At 34.8% G+C, this 18,958-nt stretch overlaps 1 protein-coding gene across 8 annotated transcripts in view; it reads right to left on the reverse strand.

Moving 5' to 3' along the window:
• Positions 1–5,518: 5,518 nt before the first annotated feature.
• The window catches only part of LOC138321331 (myb-like protein X), a 71,270-nt gene continuing 57,830 nt past the window's right edge, over positions 5,519–18,958 (reverse strand). For 5 of the 8 annotated variants that reach the window (XM_069264955.1, XM_069264956.1, XM_069264957.1 and 2 more), the window contains 5 exons: positions 13,828–13,908; positions 13,524–13,710; positions 9,092–9,196; positions 8,033–8,235; positions 5,519–5,758 (listed from right to left, as the gene is read on the reverse strand). In XM_069264955.1, the coding sequence (XP_069121056.1) occupies positions 8,078–8,235; positions 9,092–9,196; positions 13,524–13,710; positions 13,828–13,908 (531 nt within the window). In that variant the 3' untranslated portion in view covers positions 5,519–5,758; positions 8,033–8,077. Of the gene's footprint in view, positions 5,759–8,032; positions 8,236–8,440; positions 9,197–13,523; positions 13,711–13,827; positions 13,909–18,958 lie in introns of those variants that run through there. The other 3 variants (XR_011208312.1, XR_011208314.1, XR_011208313.1) reach the window with 3 other exon arrangements.

Raw genomic sequence — 18,958 nt, forward strand, 5'->3', positions numbered from 1 at the left:
CAAACGATATCGAGAAAATCAAATATCCAGAACATTCGACCCAATCTTGTGGCAACAAATCCTTGACATCTATTTGTGCGTTGTCTCCCTAAGTCTGTCTTTTCACGAGGGACCTCTCTTGCTTAGTTTCAACATAAAATATATGAGCATCAATAGGGTAATGTAGCATCTATCATGAGCGGTTGCAATGTTAGTTACTAGTTTCTGATACTGCAGAAACGACCACAATTTGTGCGACAACTGTTGACAGGGAAAAGACATAGAGTCCTTATTGTCTCCCTAAGTGTGTGTTTTCATTTTTGGTGTGAAATCCCTATGAAGCATATATTCCAGTTCAAACGTCACTTTGATTTCGTTTTCAATGACAAAACAAATGTTAGCAGGTTTTATCAAAAGTTTCGAAGCTATTTTGTATTAACAAATCCCTGATATATAATCTAGCAATGTCGCCCTAACTCACTATTGTTTTCTACTGCTACAATAACTGTTTAATATTCAGTATAAAAATAAGTATGGAAAGGCTAAAGCACCATGTTTGATGGCAGTAATTCAAATTTCATCAAATCATTTCCATCATTGCATCTGTGCTCACCTAGAAATTTGGAAATAATATTAGTGATATTGGCAAATTAATTATTGCGATCAATGATAACCCGAAGAAGGCGTTTATCCTTCAGAGAAAACATTTAATGCTACTTAATTCTACCAGCAATGTCCTCTTGGCGACATCGATCTGTTGAAAGTTACACAAGTAAGGTCAGAGTTTGATCTGCAGTAGAAGCAGTGATTTGAGTTATATTGATGGGAAACCATCACATGCAAAATAATTTTACAGCATTCTCGAAACTGTCCTAAGTTCAACAGCTGGACATAAAGAGAAACACGATTTCCTTGGTGGATATTCATGTGTTTGATCACTATCACCGAATACCATTTGAAGATATCACATTCTAGAGCAGCCCTCAGTTTAAATCGTAATTGTATCGACGGTCAATGTATCGTAGCTTCAGTGTCTCCCTAACTCTATGTTTTATTACATTGTGGTTATTGGAAGAGCACACAAACTTTGACAAAATGGACTCTTTCTCAATCATATTGAGTTTAATAATAATCAATTACTATCGATATGCAGAATGCATTTTACGTGTAACAAATTCAGAAAATGCTATTCATACTGCTTTCCTATATCAACGGAAATTTAGAATGGAATGATACCAAAGTTGGATCATGAAGACTCTGGCTTTGTGATTGGCAGCTATTCTGTACTTTATCAAATGTTGTTTTTAATGTAGAGGAAAAGCAGCTATGATGCCAATTTTTTCCCTATAACCAAGATTGGTTTCTCAATGAAAAGCTGAATGCTATTTTTTTCGTAGTCTCCCTAAGTCTGTGATTTAATATGGACTTCATTCGTGAATAATGCAGATTCGCCAACGAGCCATTTTCTTTCAAACTGACTGATATCGTAACAATATTATTGCAAGTCTAAAACTACGTTAAAAAACTTCAAGAGGTAGCCGGGGCCTGCGTTTTAGCAACATTAAAGTGGATCACTGTAAGTGTCTAAAATTGATATCCGTTTTTATATAAAGCGATATTAAAATAATGTTTATGTTGTTAGACTACATTATTTTCTCAAGAGTATAAATAACTACATATTGTGATCATAAATGTGTATGTAAAACGTTACCAATAACATTGCAGCAACATTTTAAAGGCAAAACATGTCGCAGTTTTAAATACTTTTATTTTCAGCCATGACAACCAGAGTGCAAAGTTCTTTCAAATACTTGTTGTTTATTGCATCTGCGAATCGAGAAATGTAAACTCAAGTTGTCTCCCAAAGTCATTATTTTATTGTATCACTAAAATTGCGAGAATATTAATACGGGATTTTAAGTACTTATAGAATGGAAAGGAACACACTAACTTCCGTGATTTCAAACATTAGATACATTTTGTTTTCAAAACCGCAATATGACCAATGTTTTCAATAAAGGTAACGTCAGCAAGTATTTATGTCTACCTAGGTGTATGTGGTCAATAGTGGTGTTCAATCCCAATGAGGTAATCATTTTGTTTTAAACCTTGCTTTTAATTGTATTCAATGACAGACTCAAATGATATCGAGAAAATCAAATATCCAAAACATTCGACCCAATCTTGTGGCAACAAATCCTTGACATCTATTTGTGCGTTGTCTCCCTACGTCTGTCTCACGAGGGACCTTTTTCACGAGGGACCTTTCTTGCTTAGTTTCAACATAAAATATATGAGCATAAATAGGGTAATGTAGCATCTATCATGAGCGGTTGCAATATTAGTTACTAGTTTCTGATACTGCAGAAACGACCACATTTTGTGCGACACCTTTTTACAGGGAAAAGACAGAGTTCTTATTGTCTCCCTAAGTGTGTGTTTTCATATTTGGTGCAGAGACTCCATGAAGCAAATTTCAGGTTCAAACTTCACTTTGGAAAATCAGCTATGATGCTAATTTCTTCTCTATAACCAAGATTTAGATTTCATTGAAAAGCAGAATGTTATGCCTTTATTCCTGAACAATGCAGATTCGCCAACGAGCCATTTTCATTGAAACTGACTGTTGATGTAACAATATTACTGCAAGCCAAAAACTACGCTAAAAAGCTACGTTAAAAACTTCAAGAGGTCTCCGGGGCCTGCGTTTTGGCAACATTAAAATGGATCACTGTAGGTGTTTGAAATTGATATCCGTTTTTCATCTGATGATGGTGGCTGGACTAAAATATATCACGTAACAAAATACTTATGAGTAATACATTTATTTCATAAATCATTTCACTTAAATGTTAACAATAGTATACATGTATGTATATATATATATTACATTTGTAAAGTTCACAAAACATCTTTGTTTTAAAACTAATACATTTGATAAGGTATGGATTAATGATCGAAAAAATATTCAATATTCAATATTCATATATTGAGATTGCATGAATTCAAAATCATCGAAATGCTAAAAGTGGTCACTCTTAATATTCACTGTACACACATGCAGGTTTACAATGTAAAAATAGAGATCCAACAGGGATCTTGGCACCAACCAAAAAGTGGTCAGTCAAAAATCATGGAGGAAATTAAAAGTTGCTTCAATCAGTACATTCTGAACAGAATTGTCAAAATCAAAGACGACTGCCTGAAGCAAATCTTTTTTACCTGTTTTGTTCACAAACAAGAGGCCCAAGGGCTTTTATTTTTTTTAAACAATTGTCAGAGTCATAGAGACTAGAGAGAATTAATTACATATGGTGTTCAATATATGGTGGACATCTTCACTTTGCCCAGTAGACCATGTCAGGATCATTGCAGGCAAGTTTCAGCCAAATCGCACTTGAAAACTCAATAAGTTCAAAATGTGTTTTCAAGATGGGGGCTGTGGTGGCCATCTTGGATTTCAGATCAACCAGAAAAATAACAATCCTTTGTCAGGACCATGTCAGGATCATTGCAGGCAAGTTTCAGCCAAATGGCACTTGAAAACTCAAAAAGAAGATCAAAATGTGGGGTCAATTTCACAACTTTGGTCGCACTTTATCCCAGCATGTTACAGGCCAAATATAAGTACTCTGGAGCTTATGGTTATTGAGAAGAAGTTGTTCAAAGATTTTAGCCTATTTGACCACTGTGACCTTGAAAGTAGGTCAAGGCCATTCATTTTCACAACTTTAGTCACCATTTATCCCAGCATACCACAGACCAAATATGAGTACCTGGACCTTTCGGTTAGTAAAAAGAAGGAGTTCAAAGATTTTAGCCTATTTGACCCCCCTGTGACCTTGAAAGTAGGTCAAGGTCATTCATTTTTACAACTTTGGTAGACCTCCATCCCAGCATGCTGCAGGCCAAATATGAGTACTTTAGGCTTTACGGTTAATGAGAAGAAGTCGTTTGAATGAAAATTTTACGTCAGGCGCACGGCACAGATGACCTAAAAACAATATCTTTCAAAATTCATTGCTTGGAAAATAAACATGCCTGGAGACATTTTAACATTTTTTTCAGTATTATAGTAGGATTGATGCATTTGTAATTCATTGAAAGTTTTGATTCAGTATTGTTTTTGACTGCAGTTCATGAACTGAATATTCATGAACTGTTATCAATTTATTCGTGAACAGTTCATGAAGCATTGTTTACTTCATGAACTTTTATGAACAGTTCATTATTGATTAACTATTCATGAACCTGTTCATGAACTATTCATGAGCCTTAGGTGAACAAAAATAAAACTCCAAAAGGAGAAATTCTTAAGAACCAACGTCCTGCTAGGAGTTCATGTGTGTTGTGGTTCATCTTCTTGGTCGACAGGAGGATCTTAGTGATCCTGTTCATGGGTTATTCATGAACCTGTTCATGAACTAAATATTACACAGTTCATGAACTGTGCATGAAAATACTGTATATATTTTCCATTAGGCCATTTAATATTCAAGAATCTTAACATTCATAAACTTTAATGAACTATTGATGAATAGTTCATGAAAAGTTCATGAATGTTCAGGAATGTTCATGAATTATTCATGATTGATTCTTAGGGGTTATATATAGTTAAAACATCAAAAATTGAATTCCATGGAGAATTGATTTGTTAAAAAGTGATTTTCATCGGATATCCAGATATGAATAATCACTATACACACTTCAAATAGTTAAAACATTGAAAAATTAAAATGTGTAAAACATAAAAAATTGAACTCCATGGAGAACAGATTTGCTAAGAGTGATTTTCATCGGATATCCAGATATGAATAATCACTGTACACACTAGTTAAAACAGTTAAAATTTAATTTCATAAAAATTGAATTTTCTAAAACTTGTGATTTTCATCGGAAATCCAAATATGAATAATCACTCCATGTACACACTTAAAATACATGTAGTTAAAGAATCAATTTTCTTAAACTCTAAATCATTGTTTGATATGACCAATTATCCTTATCAATATGATTTAATATAATTTTTGAAAGCAATTTTTACAGGTTTTTCAAAAATTAGACATTCAAAACCGGAAGTGCATTTTGTTTTATCAGTATGTAAGTTAAAATATTTATTCTTTTCTTTCCAAAATTGTGTTCAAACCCTCTTTGAAAATTACTGAACTTTTGAAAAATATCCTGTTTAAAGGTAGGTTTCGCCTAAGCAAATAAATATTTTTTGTAAAATCCAATAAACGGAAGAAAAGATGAAAAAAAACATATTAAAAATACCTCTATTTAATTCCTTTATGCGTATGAGATTGAACAAATGTGTCTTGAAAACAAAATTGAAGGAAATCTTTGATTTATCACGATGTCAGACTAACAGGATAGTATGCAAATGAAGCTTTCTGATATTTTGTTGCTTCCGTTTGTTGATGCGGCCGCGTTTTTGAAAAAAAATACATCATGCTCTATGTAAAGCTTGATTTCGCTCTATTTTTAGAGGAATATTTTCTTGGTCAAGCTAGGCAACTGACCACCCATATTGTTCACTAACTTCAGACTGACTCATATTTTACTCAATTTTGGTACAACATCTTCAGCTTCCTCTTGAAAATTAATTGTGTTGTCGTGAATTCTTCTCTAATTCCTTCTTTCTGACTTCCAATGCTCTGTTGCCTTAATCTTTTGTGGAATGCCTTTAGTCTTTTGAGTCATCTTATGTGATCTTCTTCGTTCTTACTCTATTGCTCTCTCCTTTCTTGAATAAAGTGTGATACGTTGGAGCTTTCACCTAAAATTGAAGTAAATTGAAATTCATATGATTCTATTTTTTATCAAGAGGATTAAAATAGGGGCTTTTATAATATATGTATTTCATCTGTTTATGAACCAAACTAGAAATGCAACACCCCAACCTCATTTCAGCAGACCATGCATGGATACCAAATGTTCCTCCATTATGTTTCCGTGTTAACAATGTTATTGAAGCATATATTACATGTACATCAATTTTTTTAATGCGTCAAGTTTAAACAAAATTGATTAAAAAGCTAGTAGGTTTTATTGGTTATTTTGTAAAAATATGTGTATATTATAGTGACCTGACATACCATGGCAACACAACATTGGGTATACATGCACGTCTTTTAACACATTGTCCCTACATTGCTGTGAAGTTTCAATGAAAATGAATGAACCACTAAAGTTTTGTTTAAAAGGTCAGTTGTCAAGATATATTTTGTCTATAAAACATTGTTTATAGTGAACTGGTTAACATATATATATGACACCAAAAAACAACTATATATATATATGCACATCTACATATGTTTTGCAAATTATTAACATAGTCTGTACAATCTGTAGTCAATAACATGAATAACAATATATAGGAGCAGTTGTAAAAAGGTCTCAATAATGGAAAATCCAATGTTTACCTCCGCCATAAAGTTCAGTAACAAGCTGATTTAGTCATATAAGCTTATTAATACTTGTTTTGTTGGTATGAGTACTTTTTGTGAATTTTATTTCTTCTGTACTGCATTAACTAACTTGCCATCCTAATTATAAACTTGCCAGCCTCTAACAGAAATTATCATTGGAAATTCAGATAAGAATAATCACTGTTTAAATATGTTACGGAGATAAGCAGAAAAATGTACAATATGTTGGAGAGAGAACTGTACCAAGGCCCGTCAGAACCGAGATCTGTTCTCTCTCAAACATATTGTACAGTTTGAGGCTTATCTAACTTAAAACATATATAGCTAGTCTCTGTGTTAATAAAGTATTTATAATACAAGAGGCCCAAGAGGCCTTGACGGTCACCTGAGTGCTGCTACAGAAAGAGAATTGAAAGTTGGTTCAAATCTGTAAAAAGTATTTATGAATCAGAATAAACTTTAAAGTTGAACCTTCATATTAGAATTTTAATTTTTTGTTTTTCATATTGATAGTTAGTGTATTATGTTACCAAACCTTATGCTTAAAATTAAGATTTGCTTTGCCAACGTTAAACAACAAAACCAAACTAGAAGTCAGTCAGTGTCAGTGATTTTATAAATTTCACTTTTTAATCTATGAAGAGTATTTGGTTCCATCAAACCTGTGAATTCAGAAGCAGATTTTTTAAATTTAAGCCTATTTGACCCCTTTTGGCCCCGCCCCTAAGGCCCCTGGGGGTCGGCCAGGACCAATATGGATATGACGATAAAATGCTGTCTCAGGCTAAAATTTCTAACCCAGTTTGACTAATTTCCTAAGAAAAATAAGCAAATAACATTCACAAAAGTGTTTTCCCTATATAAACTATAGTAAACTTGACCCCTTCCCCAGGGGGAAACATGAAACCCCAGCGTCATATAATTCACAATTTTTGTAAAGGACCTTAAGACCTCTCCATCTATGAAGAGTATTTGATTCTACCAGTTCCAGAATTTAAGAAGAAGATTTTTGAAGTTTTAGCCTATTTGACCCCTTCTGGCCCCGCCCCTAAGGCCCCTAGGAGTCAGTCATGGAAAATTTGTTAATAGGATTCAATGGCCATTTCATAGGGATAATTCTGACAACATTTAACTAATTTTCTATTATAAATTACCAAATAATGCTCAAAAATGTGTTTTCACTATATAAACTATAGTAAACTTAACCCCCTCCCCTCATATAATTCACAATTTTTGTAGAGGGCCTTGAGACCTTTCAATCTATGAAGAGTATTTGATTCTGCCATTTCTGGAATCACCTTTGCCTGTGTTTTATGTGATGAATAGCATTCATGAATGGAATGCATGAAGCATGCTTTTGGGTTGGACAGCTATCTGTTAATTCATTTTCACCATGTCCGCCAACAGTGTTGGAGGGATATTACTTTCTCAATGCAAGTGATATATTAAGGTGGCTTTAGTGACTTTTATTTCTAGAAGGACATTTCTTTCCAATATCTGATGGTAAAGAAATGACATATGAAACTAGACTTGCAATTTAGGCGTATGTTTGAAAGCGTTTTGCTAAAATGATAGCATATAACAGTGATTTTCAAGCCAGTTGGATAATGGCTTACATGTACCTTAATAAATATCTTCCCAAATGTCAGTTGGTGCTTCCAGAAAATTCACTTCCACATTGGTGTTAACTGTTTGAAGACGATTCTTCTGGTCTTATTTCTTTCATTAAAGATCTTCGTCTTGATCAGAGAGATTTTCTTTTCCACATCAATACTTCCTAATATGTTTGGATGATTTTTGATGAAGCGATATACTTTTGCCTTTCCTGAAATGTAAAGAAATAATCAAGCATTATTGTCATGAGATTTGTGAGGCTTGAAAATATAATATGTACAATAATAATTATCATTGCAAAGGGCAATAACTCCGTAATTTACATTAGAATCAAGTCAATTTTCAACCTCATCCAAGATCTTTCAAATGTTAGTCTACGTATAGATCGAGTTCCTTTAAGCTCGTTGAATACTTACTCAAGTTATTGTGTTCACAAGGAAATATTTACGGACGTCGCACGACGAACGATGGACGACACCATGACCTATGGTGAGGTGACCTGAAAAACTAAGGTTAGCCTTGATACAACACCTTTATCAATTGAGTTATGTTTAAATGCACCAAGAAATGATATATTGATAAGCATACAAAATATTACTAGTTTAAAACAGGTCTGATATGGATCTAAAGTGCACATGAGATTTTCACCAAATCCCTTGTATTACTACATAGTGGCTACCAGATATGCTTTTAAGTTCTTCACATTTGAACACACTGTGAAGGTCAGTGTGAAAATGCATATCAATAGTATAACACATATGCACAAAGTTAATTACATGAACATATGCAATCTGGTATCCAGTATATAATATATATTTTGATCATACATATACATGTTTAGTCTTTGACCTGTATGGTTTTTGATAGCATCACAAAATATCTTGTATAAATATTTACTGAACCATTAAATATATATTATGGGTAAAAATCATACCTCAGCTGATCCCAGAGTAATATTTGCTTTGACCCTTTATTGTTTTGTACAATAAAATTTGTCTAAAGTAAGTGCCTTGCTAAATCAGTTGATGAGTATAAACAATGTCTTTATATGGCCATTTCATACATACCAGGAAGTGATCCTGCTCTATCTGATCTAGAAGCATCATCAATATATGATTTGAAGTATTCCTTTACAGTGTTAGTGTCCCTTTCCAACCACCTGACTCTGTTTCCTATCAAAGAAATCAATTTAATATGTGGTATTACATCTTTGCACATTACACAGTTATTTTTATTTCCTGTGTGGGTAGGTATCCATTGTGATGATATTATTTTGTGAGTTCAATTTATATCATTTTCTTGGAAAAGTACTGTATGACGTTTACACTTGTAAACACGACGTTATAATAATTCCTACCCGCAACATAACATACAATAAATGTATAGAGTTCATCTTGGACATGCCAGTAAGAGGAAAATACAATGAAATATATACAAACAGGAGGCTCATGGACCATACCTGTTAAGTCACCTTAGAGTTCAAAAGTATTATACATATAAATTATAACAAGAACCTGTATAAATGCTGATCAGGAAAGTAAGTTTTTAGATATCATTGAGGAATATTTAAAGCTAAGAGAATGAGTTTAACCTAAAAATTTGTTAACAATCTGAAATAATATTAAACAATATGAAAAATGTAAGCTGTAAGAGTGGTGACGATCATCTATGTCCTGGTAGCTTATATTTTTAGTGGTAGAGCATTCCGCTAGTGTTTCGGAGTTCCAGGTTCATTGACTGCTTCATTTCTCCTCTCCTGTTACATATGTAAAACAAGGAAATTAAACTTGACCGCTCTCTGGGGGAAAATGTGAGGACCAGGGGCAGACATGTTAATCCTACCAATTCACGCGGAAGTCTACCACTTTGATATCAAAATATTCAGATTTCTGCAAAACATCTTTTTAAATTTATTTTCTTCCCATTCCTGAAATTTTTTATACTGTATTTGATCGCAAATAAGACCCCCCCCCCCCTCCCATCGAAGAAATAAAGGTCAAAAGTGGTGGGGGTCTTATTTGCGGACAACCTGCCAGATAACATCGATCTATGAGGTCGCCATCTTGGATTTTTAGGTCATCTGACCTGAAGGTCAGGATGACCTATAGTCATCGTGCTTCATCCGTCCTCGTGCGCCATGTGTAATGCGCCATGCGTAAACTTTTTTATTTAAAACGCTACTCCTCCTTAACCCTTGAGTGTGTAACTTCCATATTTGGTGTGAAACATTATTGGGGAAGGAAATTTATTTTATATAAATGAGTAAGGTCTAACCCTAGAGGCAGAGGGGCAGGGCCCCAAAAGGGGAAATTTTCTTAACTTAATTAGCTTTAATATCCTACTTCTCCTTCATTCTCAGATGGATTTCATCCATATTTGGTGTGAAACATTATTGGGGAAGAACAATCATTTTTAATATAAATGCAGCCTGGTCCAACCACTAAGGGCTGAGGGGTGGGCCCCAAAAGTGCAAATTTTCTTAATTCTAGCTTTAAAATCCTACTTCTCCTTCATCATTAGATGGATTTCATCCATATTTGGTTGGAAACATCATTGGGGAAGGACAATCATTTTTTATAACAAGAATTCCATGGAAGTGGATGTGTCGCCTGCACAGCATCACAAAAAATAGTTATTTACAGTTGAAAATATTGTTAATAATTTAGGTGAAGTAATCAAGTTCCATATCTCTTGCAAATATTGATGGATTTTGAAAAGTATCGAACCCATCTAAGATCTCATTGATATAAAGCAATATACCAAATTTGGTTGAAATCGGACAATAAATACTAAAGTTTTCAAGCGGAAGCCATGTTTTGACTATTTTAAGGTCCCGTAACTCTTGCAAATATTGGCAGATTTTGACCAGTATCGAACCCATCTAAGATCTCATTAATATAAAGCAACATACCAAATTTGGTTGAAATCGGACAATAAATATTTAAGTTATTGAGCGGAAACCATGAATTTTTCTGTTTTGATGATTTTAAAGTCCCGTAACTCTTGAAAATATTGACAAATTTTGACCATTATTGAACTCATCCAAGATCTCATTGATATAAAACAATTTATGAAATATGGTTGAAATTGGACGATAAATATTTAAGTTATCAAGCCGAAACCATGGATTTTTCTGTTTTGACGATTTACTCTTGCAAATATTGACGGATTTTGACCATTATTGAACTCATCCAAGATCTCATTGATATAAAACAATTTATGAAATTTGGTTGAAATTGGACGATAAATACTTAAGTTATTGAGCGGAAACCATGGATTTTTCTGTTTTGAAGATTTTACAGTCCTGTAACTCTTGCAAATATTGATGGATTTTGACCATTATCAAACTCATCCGAGATCTCATTGATATAAAGCTATATACCAAATTTGGTTGAAATCGGACAATAAATACTTCAGTTATTGCACAGAAACCATTTCCCGGATGCCGACACCGACGACGCTGACGCCGACATAGTGATACCTAAGTGTCGCCCTTGCGTTGCAGGCCACACAAAAATGAGCCTGGTCCGACCCCTAGGGGCTGAATGATGGGGCCCCAAAAGGAGAAAAAAAATTAATTTAAGCTTTAAAATCCTACTTCTCCTTCATTCAAAGATGGCCGCTGGGCCAACATCCTGTTTTTATATTTCTGTCTCTAATTTCAATGAAAATTAGTATATAGGGGTATTTAGGGATGCTGATCAATATGATAAAAATTTTGAAAGATCGCTGAGCCAACTTCCTGTTTTCAAATTTTCATCTGCATACATTGAATATAAAAGTACCTCAAAATTTCTTTCAAGATGTTCATACACTGTGCAACTGCAATCTTGATTTGTTGCAGGTGGAGATGGGGAGGGGGAGGGAGAGTGTCGTTTGGGGGATTATGTAATGGTGTCCATTACAATGAGTACTTGTTTTAGCTTTAAAATCCTACTCCTCCTTAACCCTTTAGTGGATTTCATCCATATTTTGTGTAAAACTATTATGTAAACGAGTTAGGTCCGACCCCTTGGGACAGTGGAGCGGGGCTCAGAAGGGGGGACTTTGATGAAATTTGGCGTTAAAAGCCTACTCCTCCTTAACCCTTGAGTGGATTAATGCATCCATATTTTGTGTGAAACATCACTGGGGAAGGACAATCATATTTAATATAAATATTAATATATTTAATATAAATGAGTTAGGTCCGACCCTTGGGGACAGAGGGGCGGGGCTCAGAAGGGGGAACTTTAGGTGAGGACAATCATATTTTACAAAGGACCGAGGTAATTAAGACCCATGGGGATAGAACAGCGGGGTCTAAAATGGGAGCTTTGCTGAAATTTGGCTTTAAAATCTGACTCCTCCTTAATCCTTGAATGGGTTACAACCATATATGGATGAATTAAGGGCTACCAAGTTTGTTCAACAAATGACATTTACCTATTTCAGAAACTTACATATTCAACTAAGGAGTTCCTTGTATTGTCTATATTAATTGTTAACCACTACTTTATACTGTGACTTTGTTGTTTTGTGCCATGGGTCAGATGACTGTTAAGGCCCAAGGGCCTCTTGTTTAATGCCCGGTCATTGTTGAAACAGGCGTATGACCAATGGGATGACGTTCAAGTACTGATTATAATAATGAAGAAGTTTGATTAAAATTAAATCAAATGTTATAAAAAATTAAAATATAAAAAAATACCAGCTGTAGAATCTGTGTGAAAAGGAAACAGACTTTTTTTTACAACACATTTTAGCAATGGTAATGGGTACTGGGGCTGCCATGGCGGCTTCAAAATGCATACCAGACAGAGAATGGCTTGATAATTACATAATAGATAATAATATTACACCTGGGGATATTTCTACCTTTGCATCCAGTATGCATTTATTCCTAATAGAATATACAAAAGATACTTATTAGAGGTGATATAATCCCAAACAATACTTTCAAGTTTCATTGAAAATGATCTAGTTTAGGTGAAGTGTCCAGACAAACCAAAATTGAAAAAAAAAAAAAAAAAAAATCTGCATGTATGTTTATATATGGTCTAAAAAATTACTGCCAAGTTTCATTGAAATCAATCCAGTAGTTTAAAAGGAATTGTTAGAACAAATTTTGAAACTTGGGTATAATGACTTGGATAGCATTGCAACCAAAATCTTGACAACCGAAAACCTGCATGCACATCTACACATGGTCCAAAACAATAATGCAAAGTTTCATTGTAAATGAACACTAGCCAAATGCTCTACCGCTGAGCTATACCGATTATTGACCCAGTCTAATCCAGCCACACTCGAAGACATACACGACCTTTATACCACCCCATGGAAAATATGAGTGGATCCCACTTGGACTTCAAATCCGATTGGGATTATCCAGTAATATCCCACCGGGATTTTTGGAAACTGGGATCCCAGTTGGGTAAACCGGGATCCCGCATGACTTGAATTCCCACTGGGCAACCAATTGATGATGTTTACACCCCTTTCAAATGCAGAATTCACCTTTTTTTCTCAGCTGCAGATTTAGTGATTTCTTCCCCTGAGTTTTAAAAGTAATTTCATCGCCACTGCTGTCCGTATGTTCTTCAATGATGTTATCATCTTCCTCAGAATCTTCATCACAATGGTAGTCTTCATCTTTATCACTGTCATCAAGGTCACTGTCATCAACAAGTCCTTCATAACTGACCTGAAAATATATTTACTAGCTATTATGATTACCAGAAAGCAATGTTTACACATTATTTTTTGTCAGAACATTTTCTTATTATTTTCATTGAAATATTAAATATACATAAATATTTACCCTTTTGCCTTTTCGTTTTGATCTACAAACTGAGCTGATCTGTTTTTCTTGAGGATGTCCGACATCTGACACACTAGCAACCTGATGAAATAAGCAATAAATAATAGTTATGACCAACGCAGAAATGTGATTTTAATAGGAGATTTCAGAAAAGATGGCGATGACGTCACACAAAGGTACATCCGGGCGCTCAAAGGTACAACTCCGTTTATCTATACACATAAACATATAGGGAACACAGCCGATTGCGATGTTTGTTTACATTTTATTGTAATAAATAGTACGACAATCCGAGAACTTTTGCGTTATTTTAATTATAAAAAGGGTAAATAAATATATTTAACATAAGTATTTAGATATAAACATCTGGTATTCATATATTTTACTCTGTTTATACTCCATTTTCGACCGTCACGAGAAAAAAACACGGTCGCCATTAGACCTACGTATAAACATTGACAGAAGTTACAAAATTGACAGAAACTACAAATTAAATTCCAAGTTTCCCCAAATATTATACTGACATTTTAATATGCGATTACTGTTTTCTAAGTCTAACTTGGTAAAACACCTTACAATGTGTGATTATGACCAAATTAAAATTTGCCTTCGTAGATCACCCCAAGCGCACAGCAGCCATTACGTACGGTACTGCCGAGATCCCGAATTTCGTCATTTTTCAGAGTCACAAAATTATGTATTCTGGTTGACTTTTTCGTCAGAAATTTTGGAATTTAGTTTATGACATTCAAATGAGTCATTTCATAGTTACTTTTTATCATATTTTAAAACAAAACATTTTAGGATTCTCGAAGCAGTGCGCAATGTGTCCTGGTCGGCATTTATAGTAATTACTATCTAGCTATATTCATAAATCTAAATGTTGTCTATCTAACATGTATTCAAATTATTTAAAAAGTAATATCAATTTGGGACTTCACATAACGGCTCAATAATGGAATAAAAGTGGCTAAAATATAAAAAGTAAACTCATGAAATTGAACAATTTCACTATTTTATTTTTCGAGATATCGGCATGCAGCCATACTGTACGTGTACGTACATGTACACATACATCTTCATTTATGTGTAGCAGTGGTTTATACCATTCATTTAAAATAATATATACATGGGAAATAACGAAATACTTATTGAGATATGTGTTGGTAATTACGTATAAATAGTATTAATTTCCCAACTATTGGCTGTTGCCCGAGGTGATCTTCCAGCGAAGCCATGCACGAGCTGCCGTGGTCTGGCCAGGCAGTTCACATTTCATTATATTTATATTAATTAGTGTTATGAACAGCAGATTTTTCGTGTATAACAGAAATATGATACATTAAAATCAATTATCTATTCATAACTTTTTCACAACATGGATTTCTACATGTGAACAAAAAGCGGGTACGTGTGACGGCCCGGCACCGCTTCGCAAGCTGGCTTCAACACTAAATCTACACAAATATATTTAGCAATGAACAATTGTAAATGTAAATGTCTGTAACCTATGAAACAATAAGAAACTATTTTAAAATCAGAATTTGCAAGTATGAAAGTGTATACTTTTGTCGATTGTGTAGCAGGGATGTACGTATCTCTTATTGTTTTTATTAGTCGCCATACCGTGTTTGTACCTTTGAGGACCCGGATGTAAACTTTCTGTGACGTCATGCCATCTTTTCTGAAATCTCCTATTAGTGAAAGCTAAATTTTCTCTCAGAATGATGACTGAGACAGCAAAAATTCTAAATTTGACAAAATTATTTGATGGGGTTGAAATAATCTGCTGTCTTTCCTCTAAATGAAGTATTAGTGGTTTATTTGATTAAAGTTTGTATAATAATTGTAGGTGTCCAATATGTCCCATAGAAAGGACCTGTTACAGCTACCATTGAATTTTGCCCACTAACTAGTTTAACAAAACCCAAGTGCATTTTGTAGTACTATGACAGAGAACTTGTTGATGGATCAGGTTGATGACATACACAACTTTAACACCAGTGTAGCATGGTATTTTGAATCGGTATATTGACCGACCAACAGAATGGCATGATTGGAAAATAGCTTCACCCAATTTTTAAGCGCCTGGCAACTGATCATGATGGATTGATTGGAAACAAGCCACACCCACCTCAAAACTGATTGGCTTGATGGAAATATCCTAATGAGGGTGTGCTCTAGCTTCTAGGGGTGTGTTAGTTTTGAAAGACTAACGCGGAGCTGAGCGAGGTTTTTGGGAAAAGCAAGCAACTTTTATATTTAGTTTAAATAAAGTAAAGGTATATTAGTAGATCATAAAATTGTTGTTTTAAGGCAATTATGACATAAACAAGAGGCCCATGAGCATTAACGGTCATCTGACTTGGCACAATACAACACCTCGGAGAATGTGGTAGTGGCAAACAATTAAGGCAATACCAAAGAACTCCTTTAATAAAAGAAGTTCAGGTTCTAATATATTTGATGAATTAGACTTTGAATGAAGGTCAAGGTCATTCATTTTAATACTTATGTTGTCCCTTGATCCTCACCATGCTACAAGCCCAATATCAGGTCTCTATAGGCCTCTTAGTTATTTACACGAAACTGTTTTCAGCCTATCCTTGTGACCTTGAATGAAGTTCAAGGCCATTCATTTGAACAAACTTAGTAGCCCTTCATTTTAGCATGCTATAGGTCCAATATGAGTACCCAACATTTCACTGGTCCAATATCAGGACTCTAGGTCTATTGGTTATTAAGAAGAAGTTGGTTAAACATTTCCACCTATTTGACCACTGTGACCTTGAATGAAGATCAAGGTCATTCATTTGAATATATTTGGTAGTCCTTTATCTCAGCATACCACAGGCCAAATATCAGGTCTATAGGCCTCTTAGTTAATCACAAGAAGTCATTAACAGAGTTAATCCTATTTGACCCCTGTGACCTTGAATGAAGATCAAGGTTATTCATTTTAATAAACATGGTGTCCCTTGATCAATATCAGGTCTATATGCCTTTTAGTTATTTATAAGAAGTTGTTGAAAAATTTTAGCCTATTTAACCCCTGTGACCCGTGGGAAGTGAGTTGAATTAAGGTCAAGGTCATTCATGTGAAAAAACTGGTAGCCCTTTATCCCAGCATCTCACAGGCCCAAACAAGGTCTATAGGCCTCTTAGCCATTCATGAGAAGTCATTTAACCCTATGACCTTGAATGAAGATCAATGTTATTCATTTGAACCTTCATCATAGCACGCTATATGTCCAATATGAGTACCCTGGGCCTTTCAGTTCTTGAGAAGAAGTTGTTTAAGATTTAAAAATTTACCTTATTTGACCCTTGTGACATTGAATGAAGATCAAGGTTATTCATTTTAACATACTTGGTATGTTAGCCCTTCACTCCAGAATGTCACAGGCCTAATATCAGGTATGTAGGTCTCTTTAAGTTATTCATTAGAAGTAGTTTAAAAATTTTAGCCTACTTGACCTCTGTGACCTTGAATGGAGGTCAAGGTTACTCATTTGAACAAACTTAATAGCCTTTCATCATAGCATGCAGTAGGTCCAGTAGGAGTACCCTGGGCCATTCAGTTCTTGAGAAGAAGTCGTTTATAAGATTTTAGCTTATTTGACCCCTGTTACCTTGAACGAAGATCAAGGTTATTGATTTTAACATACTTGGTAGCCCTTCATCGCAGCACGTCAATTTTCCGGACACTACATCTCCAAGTTTTGAAGAAAAAGATGTTTAAATGGAAAAGTTGACACCAGACGAATGGCAGAAGGACGGACGAACAGTCGGACGTAGGCCGGACAACAGACGTACGACGGACGCGCACCACTGCATAAGCTCAGTTGCTCTTCGGGCAAGTAAGCTAACAAGAGCTGTTGGAAAACAGCAAAGCTCGCCTATTCAGAAGAAGTTGATGTTCAAGTATTTACTATTTAAAAATATCAAGCAGTGCCCTCGGTCTATATTATTTTGCTTCCAACAGAAGTTGAAATGTCTTCTTTTGCAGTATAAATTTATTTTTATGGTAAACACAGACAATGTTATGAGTCTATGTGAAAAATAATGGCATCTTTTTTGCAATCAAGTGAGGATGAAATACATGAAATAGCACTTAAAAATAAACTGCCACAAGTTTAAACTAGGAATTGCCAGACACTTTATGCAACTAATTTATAGAAAAATTATACTGTGGAAAATGTTCACTTATTTCCCAATTATGAAAATTGAAATTGTACAAGAAGAAATAAACTTTAACATGGAAATATGACAAAATTAACAGACTCAAAAAAACCCAAAAGGGCCCCAAATTGGTTGTATTATCACGTTTAGCATCCATACACATTAGGAAAATAAAATCATAAACATTTATGATGACTTAATCTAAAACAAGAGGCCCAGAGGGCCTGTATCGCTCACCTGGTTTTTTGTTAGTAATTATCACTCTGACAATTAGAAAAATAAGCAAAATTGACTCCCAAAGTTTAATTTTGAATCACAACCATACAATGATGCTATTGATACCATACAAATATGCTATCCAATACATAGGTTCAGAGACAAAGTCATTTAAATGAAAATAGTAGCCTAATTGACCTTTAGACCTTGCATCTATTGCCGTCTAAGGGCCCGGGGGTCAGCCCTATCATTTGTACAATTTCAAATCCCAACCCTATAAGGATGCTACCATTGCATTATAAGTGCTCTTCCATTCTTAGTTGCAGAGAAGAAGTCGTTTATATGGAAATAGCTAAATTGACCCCTTTTGACCCCACCCTTCAGGCCCCCGGGGGGGTCAGCCCCATCATTTGCAAAATTTTGAATCCAAACCCTATAAGGATGTTACCATTGCATTATGAGCGTAATCCCATGTTAATTTGCAGAGAAAAAGTCATCAATATGGAAATTGACCACTTTTGACCTCGCCCCTCAGGTCCCCGGGGGGTCAGCCCTATCATTTGCACAATTTTGAATCCCCACACTATAAGGATACTACCATTGTATTATGGGTGCTATACCGTGCTTAGTTTCAGAGAAGAAGTCGTTTATATGGAAATAGCCAAATTGGCCACTTTTGACCCCGCCCCTCAGGCCCCCTGGGGGTCAGCCCCATCATTTGCACAATTTTGAA

Source organism: Argopecten irradians, chromosome 4, assembly GCF_041381155.1.
Source record: "Argopecten irradians isolate NY chromosome 4, Ai_NY, whole genome shotgun sequence".
Classification (NCBI taxonomy): Eukaryota; Metazoa; Mollusca; class Bivalvia; order Pectinida; family Pectinidae; genus Argopecten; species Argopecten irradians.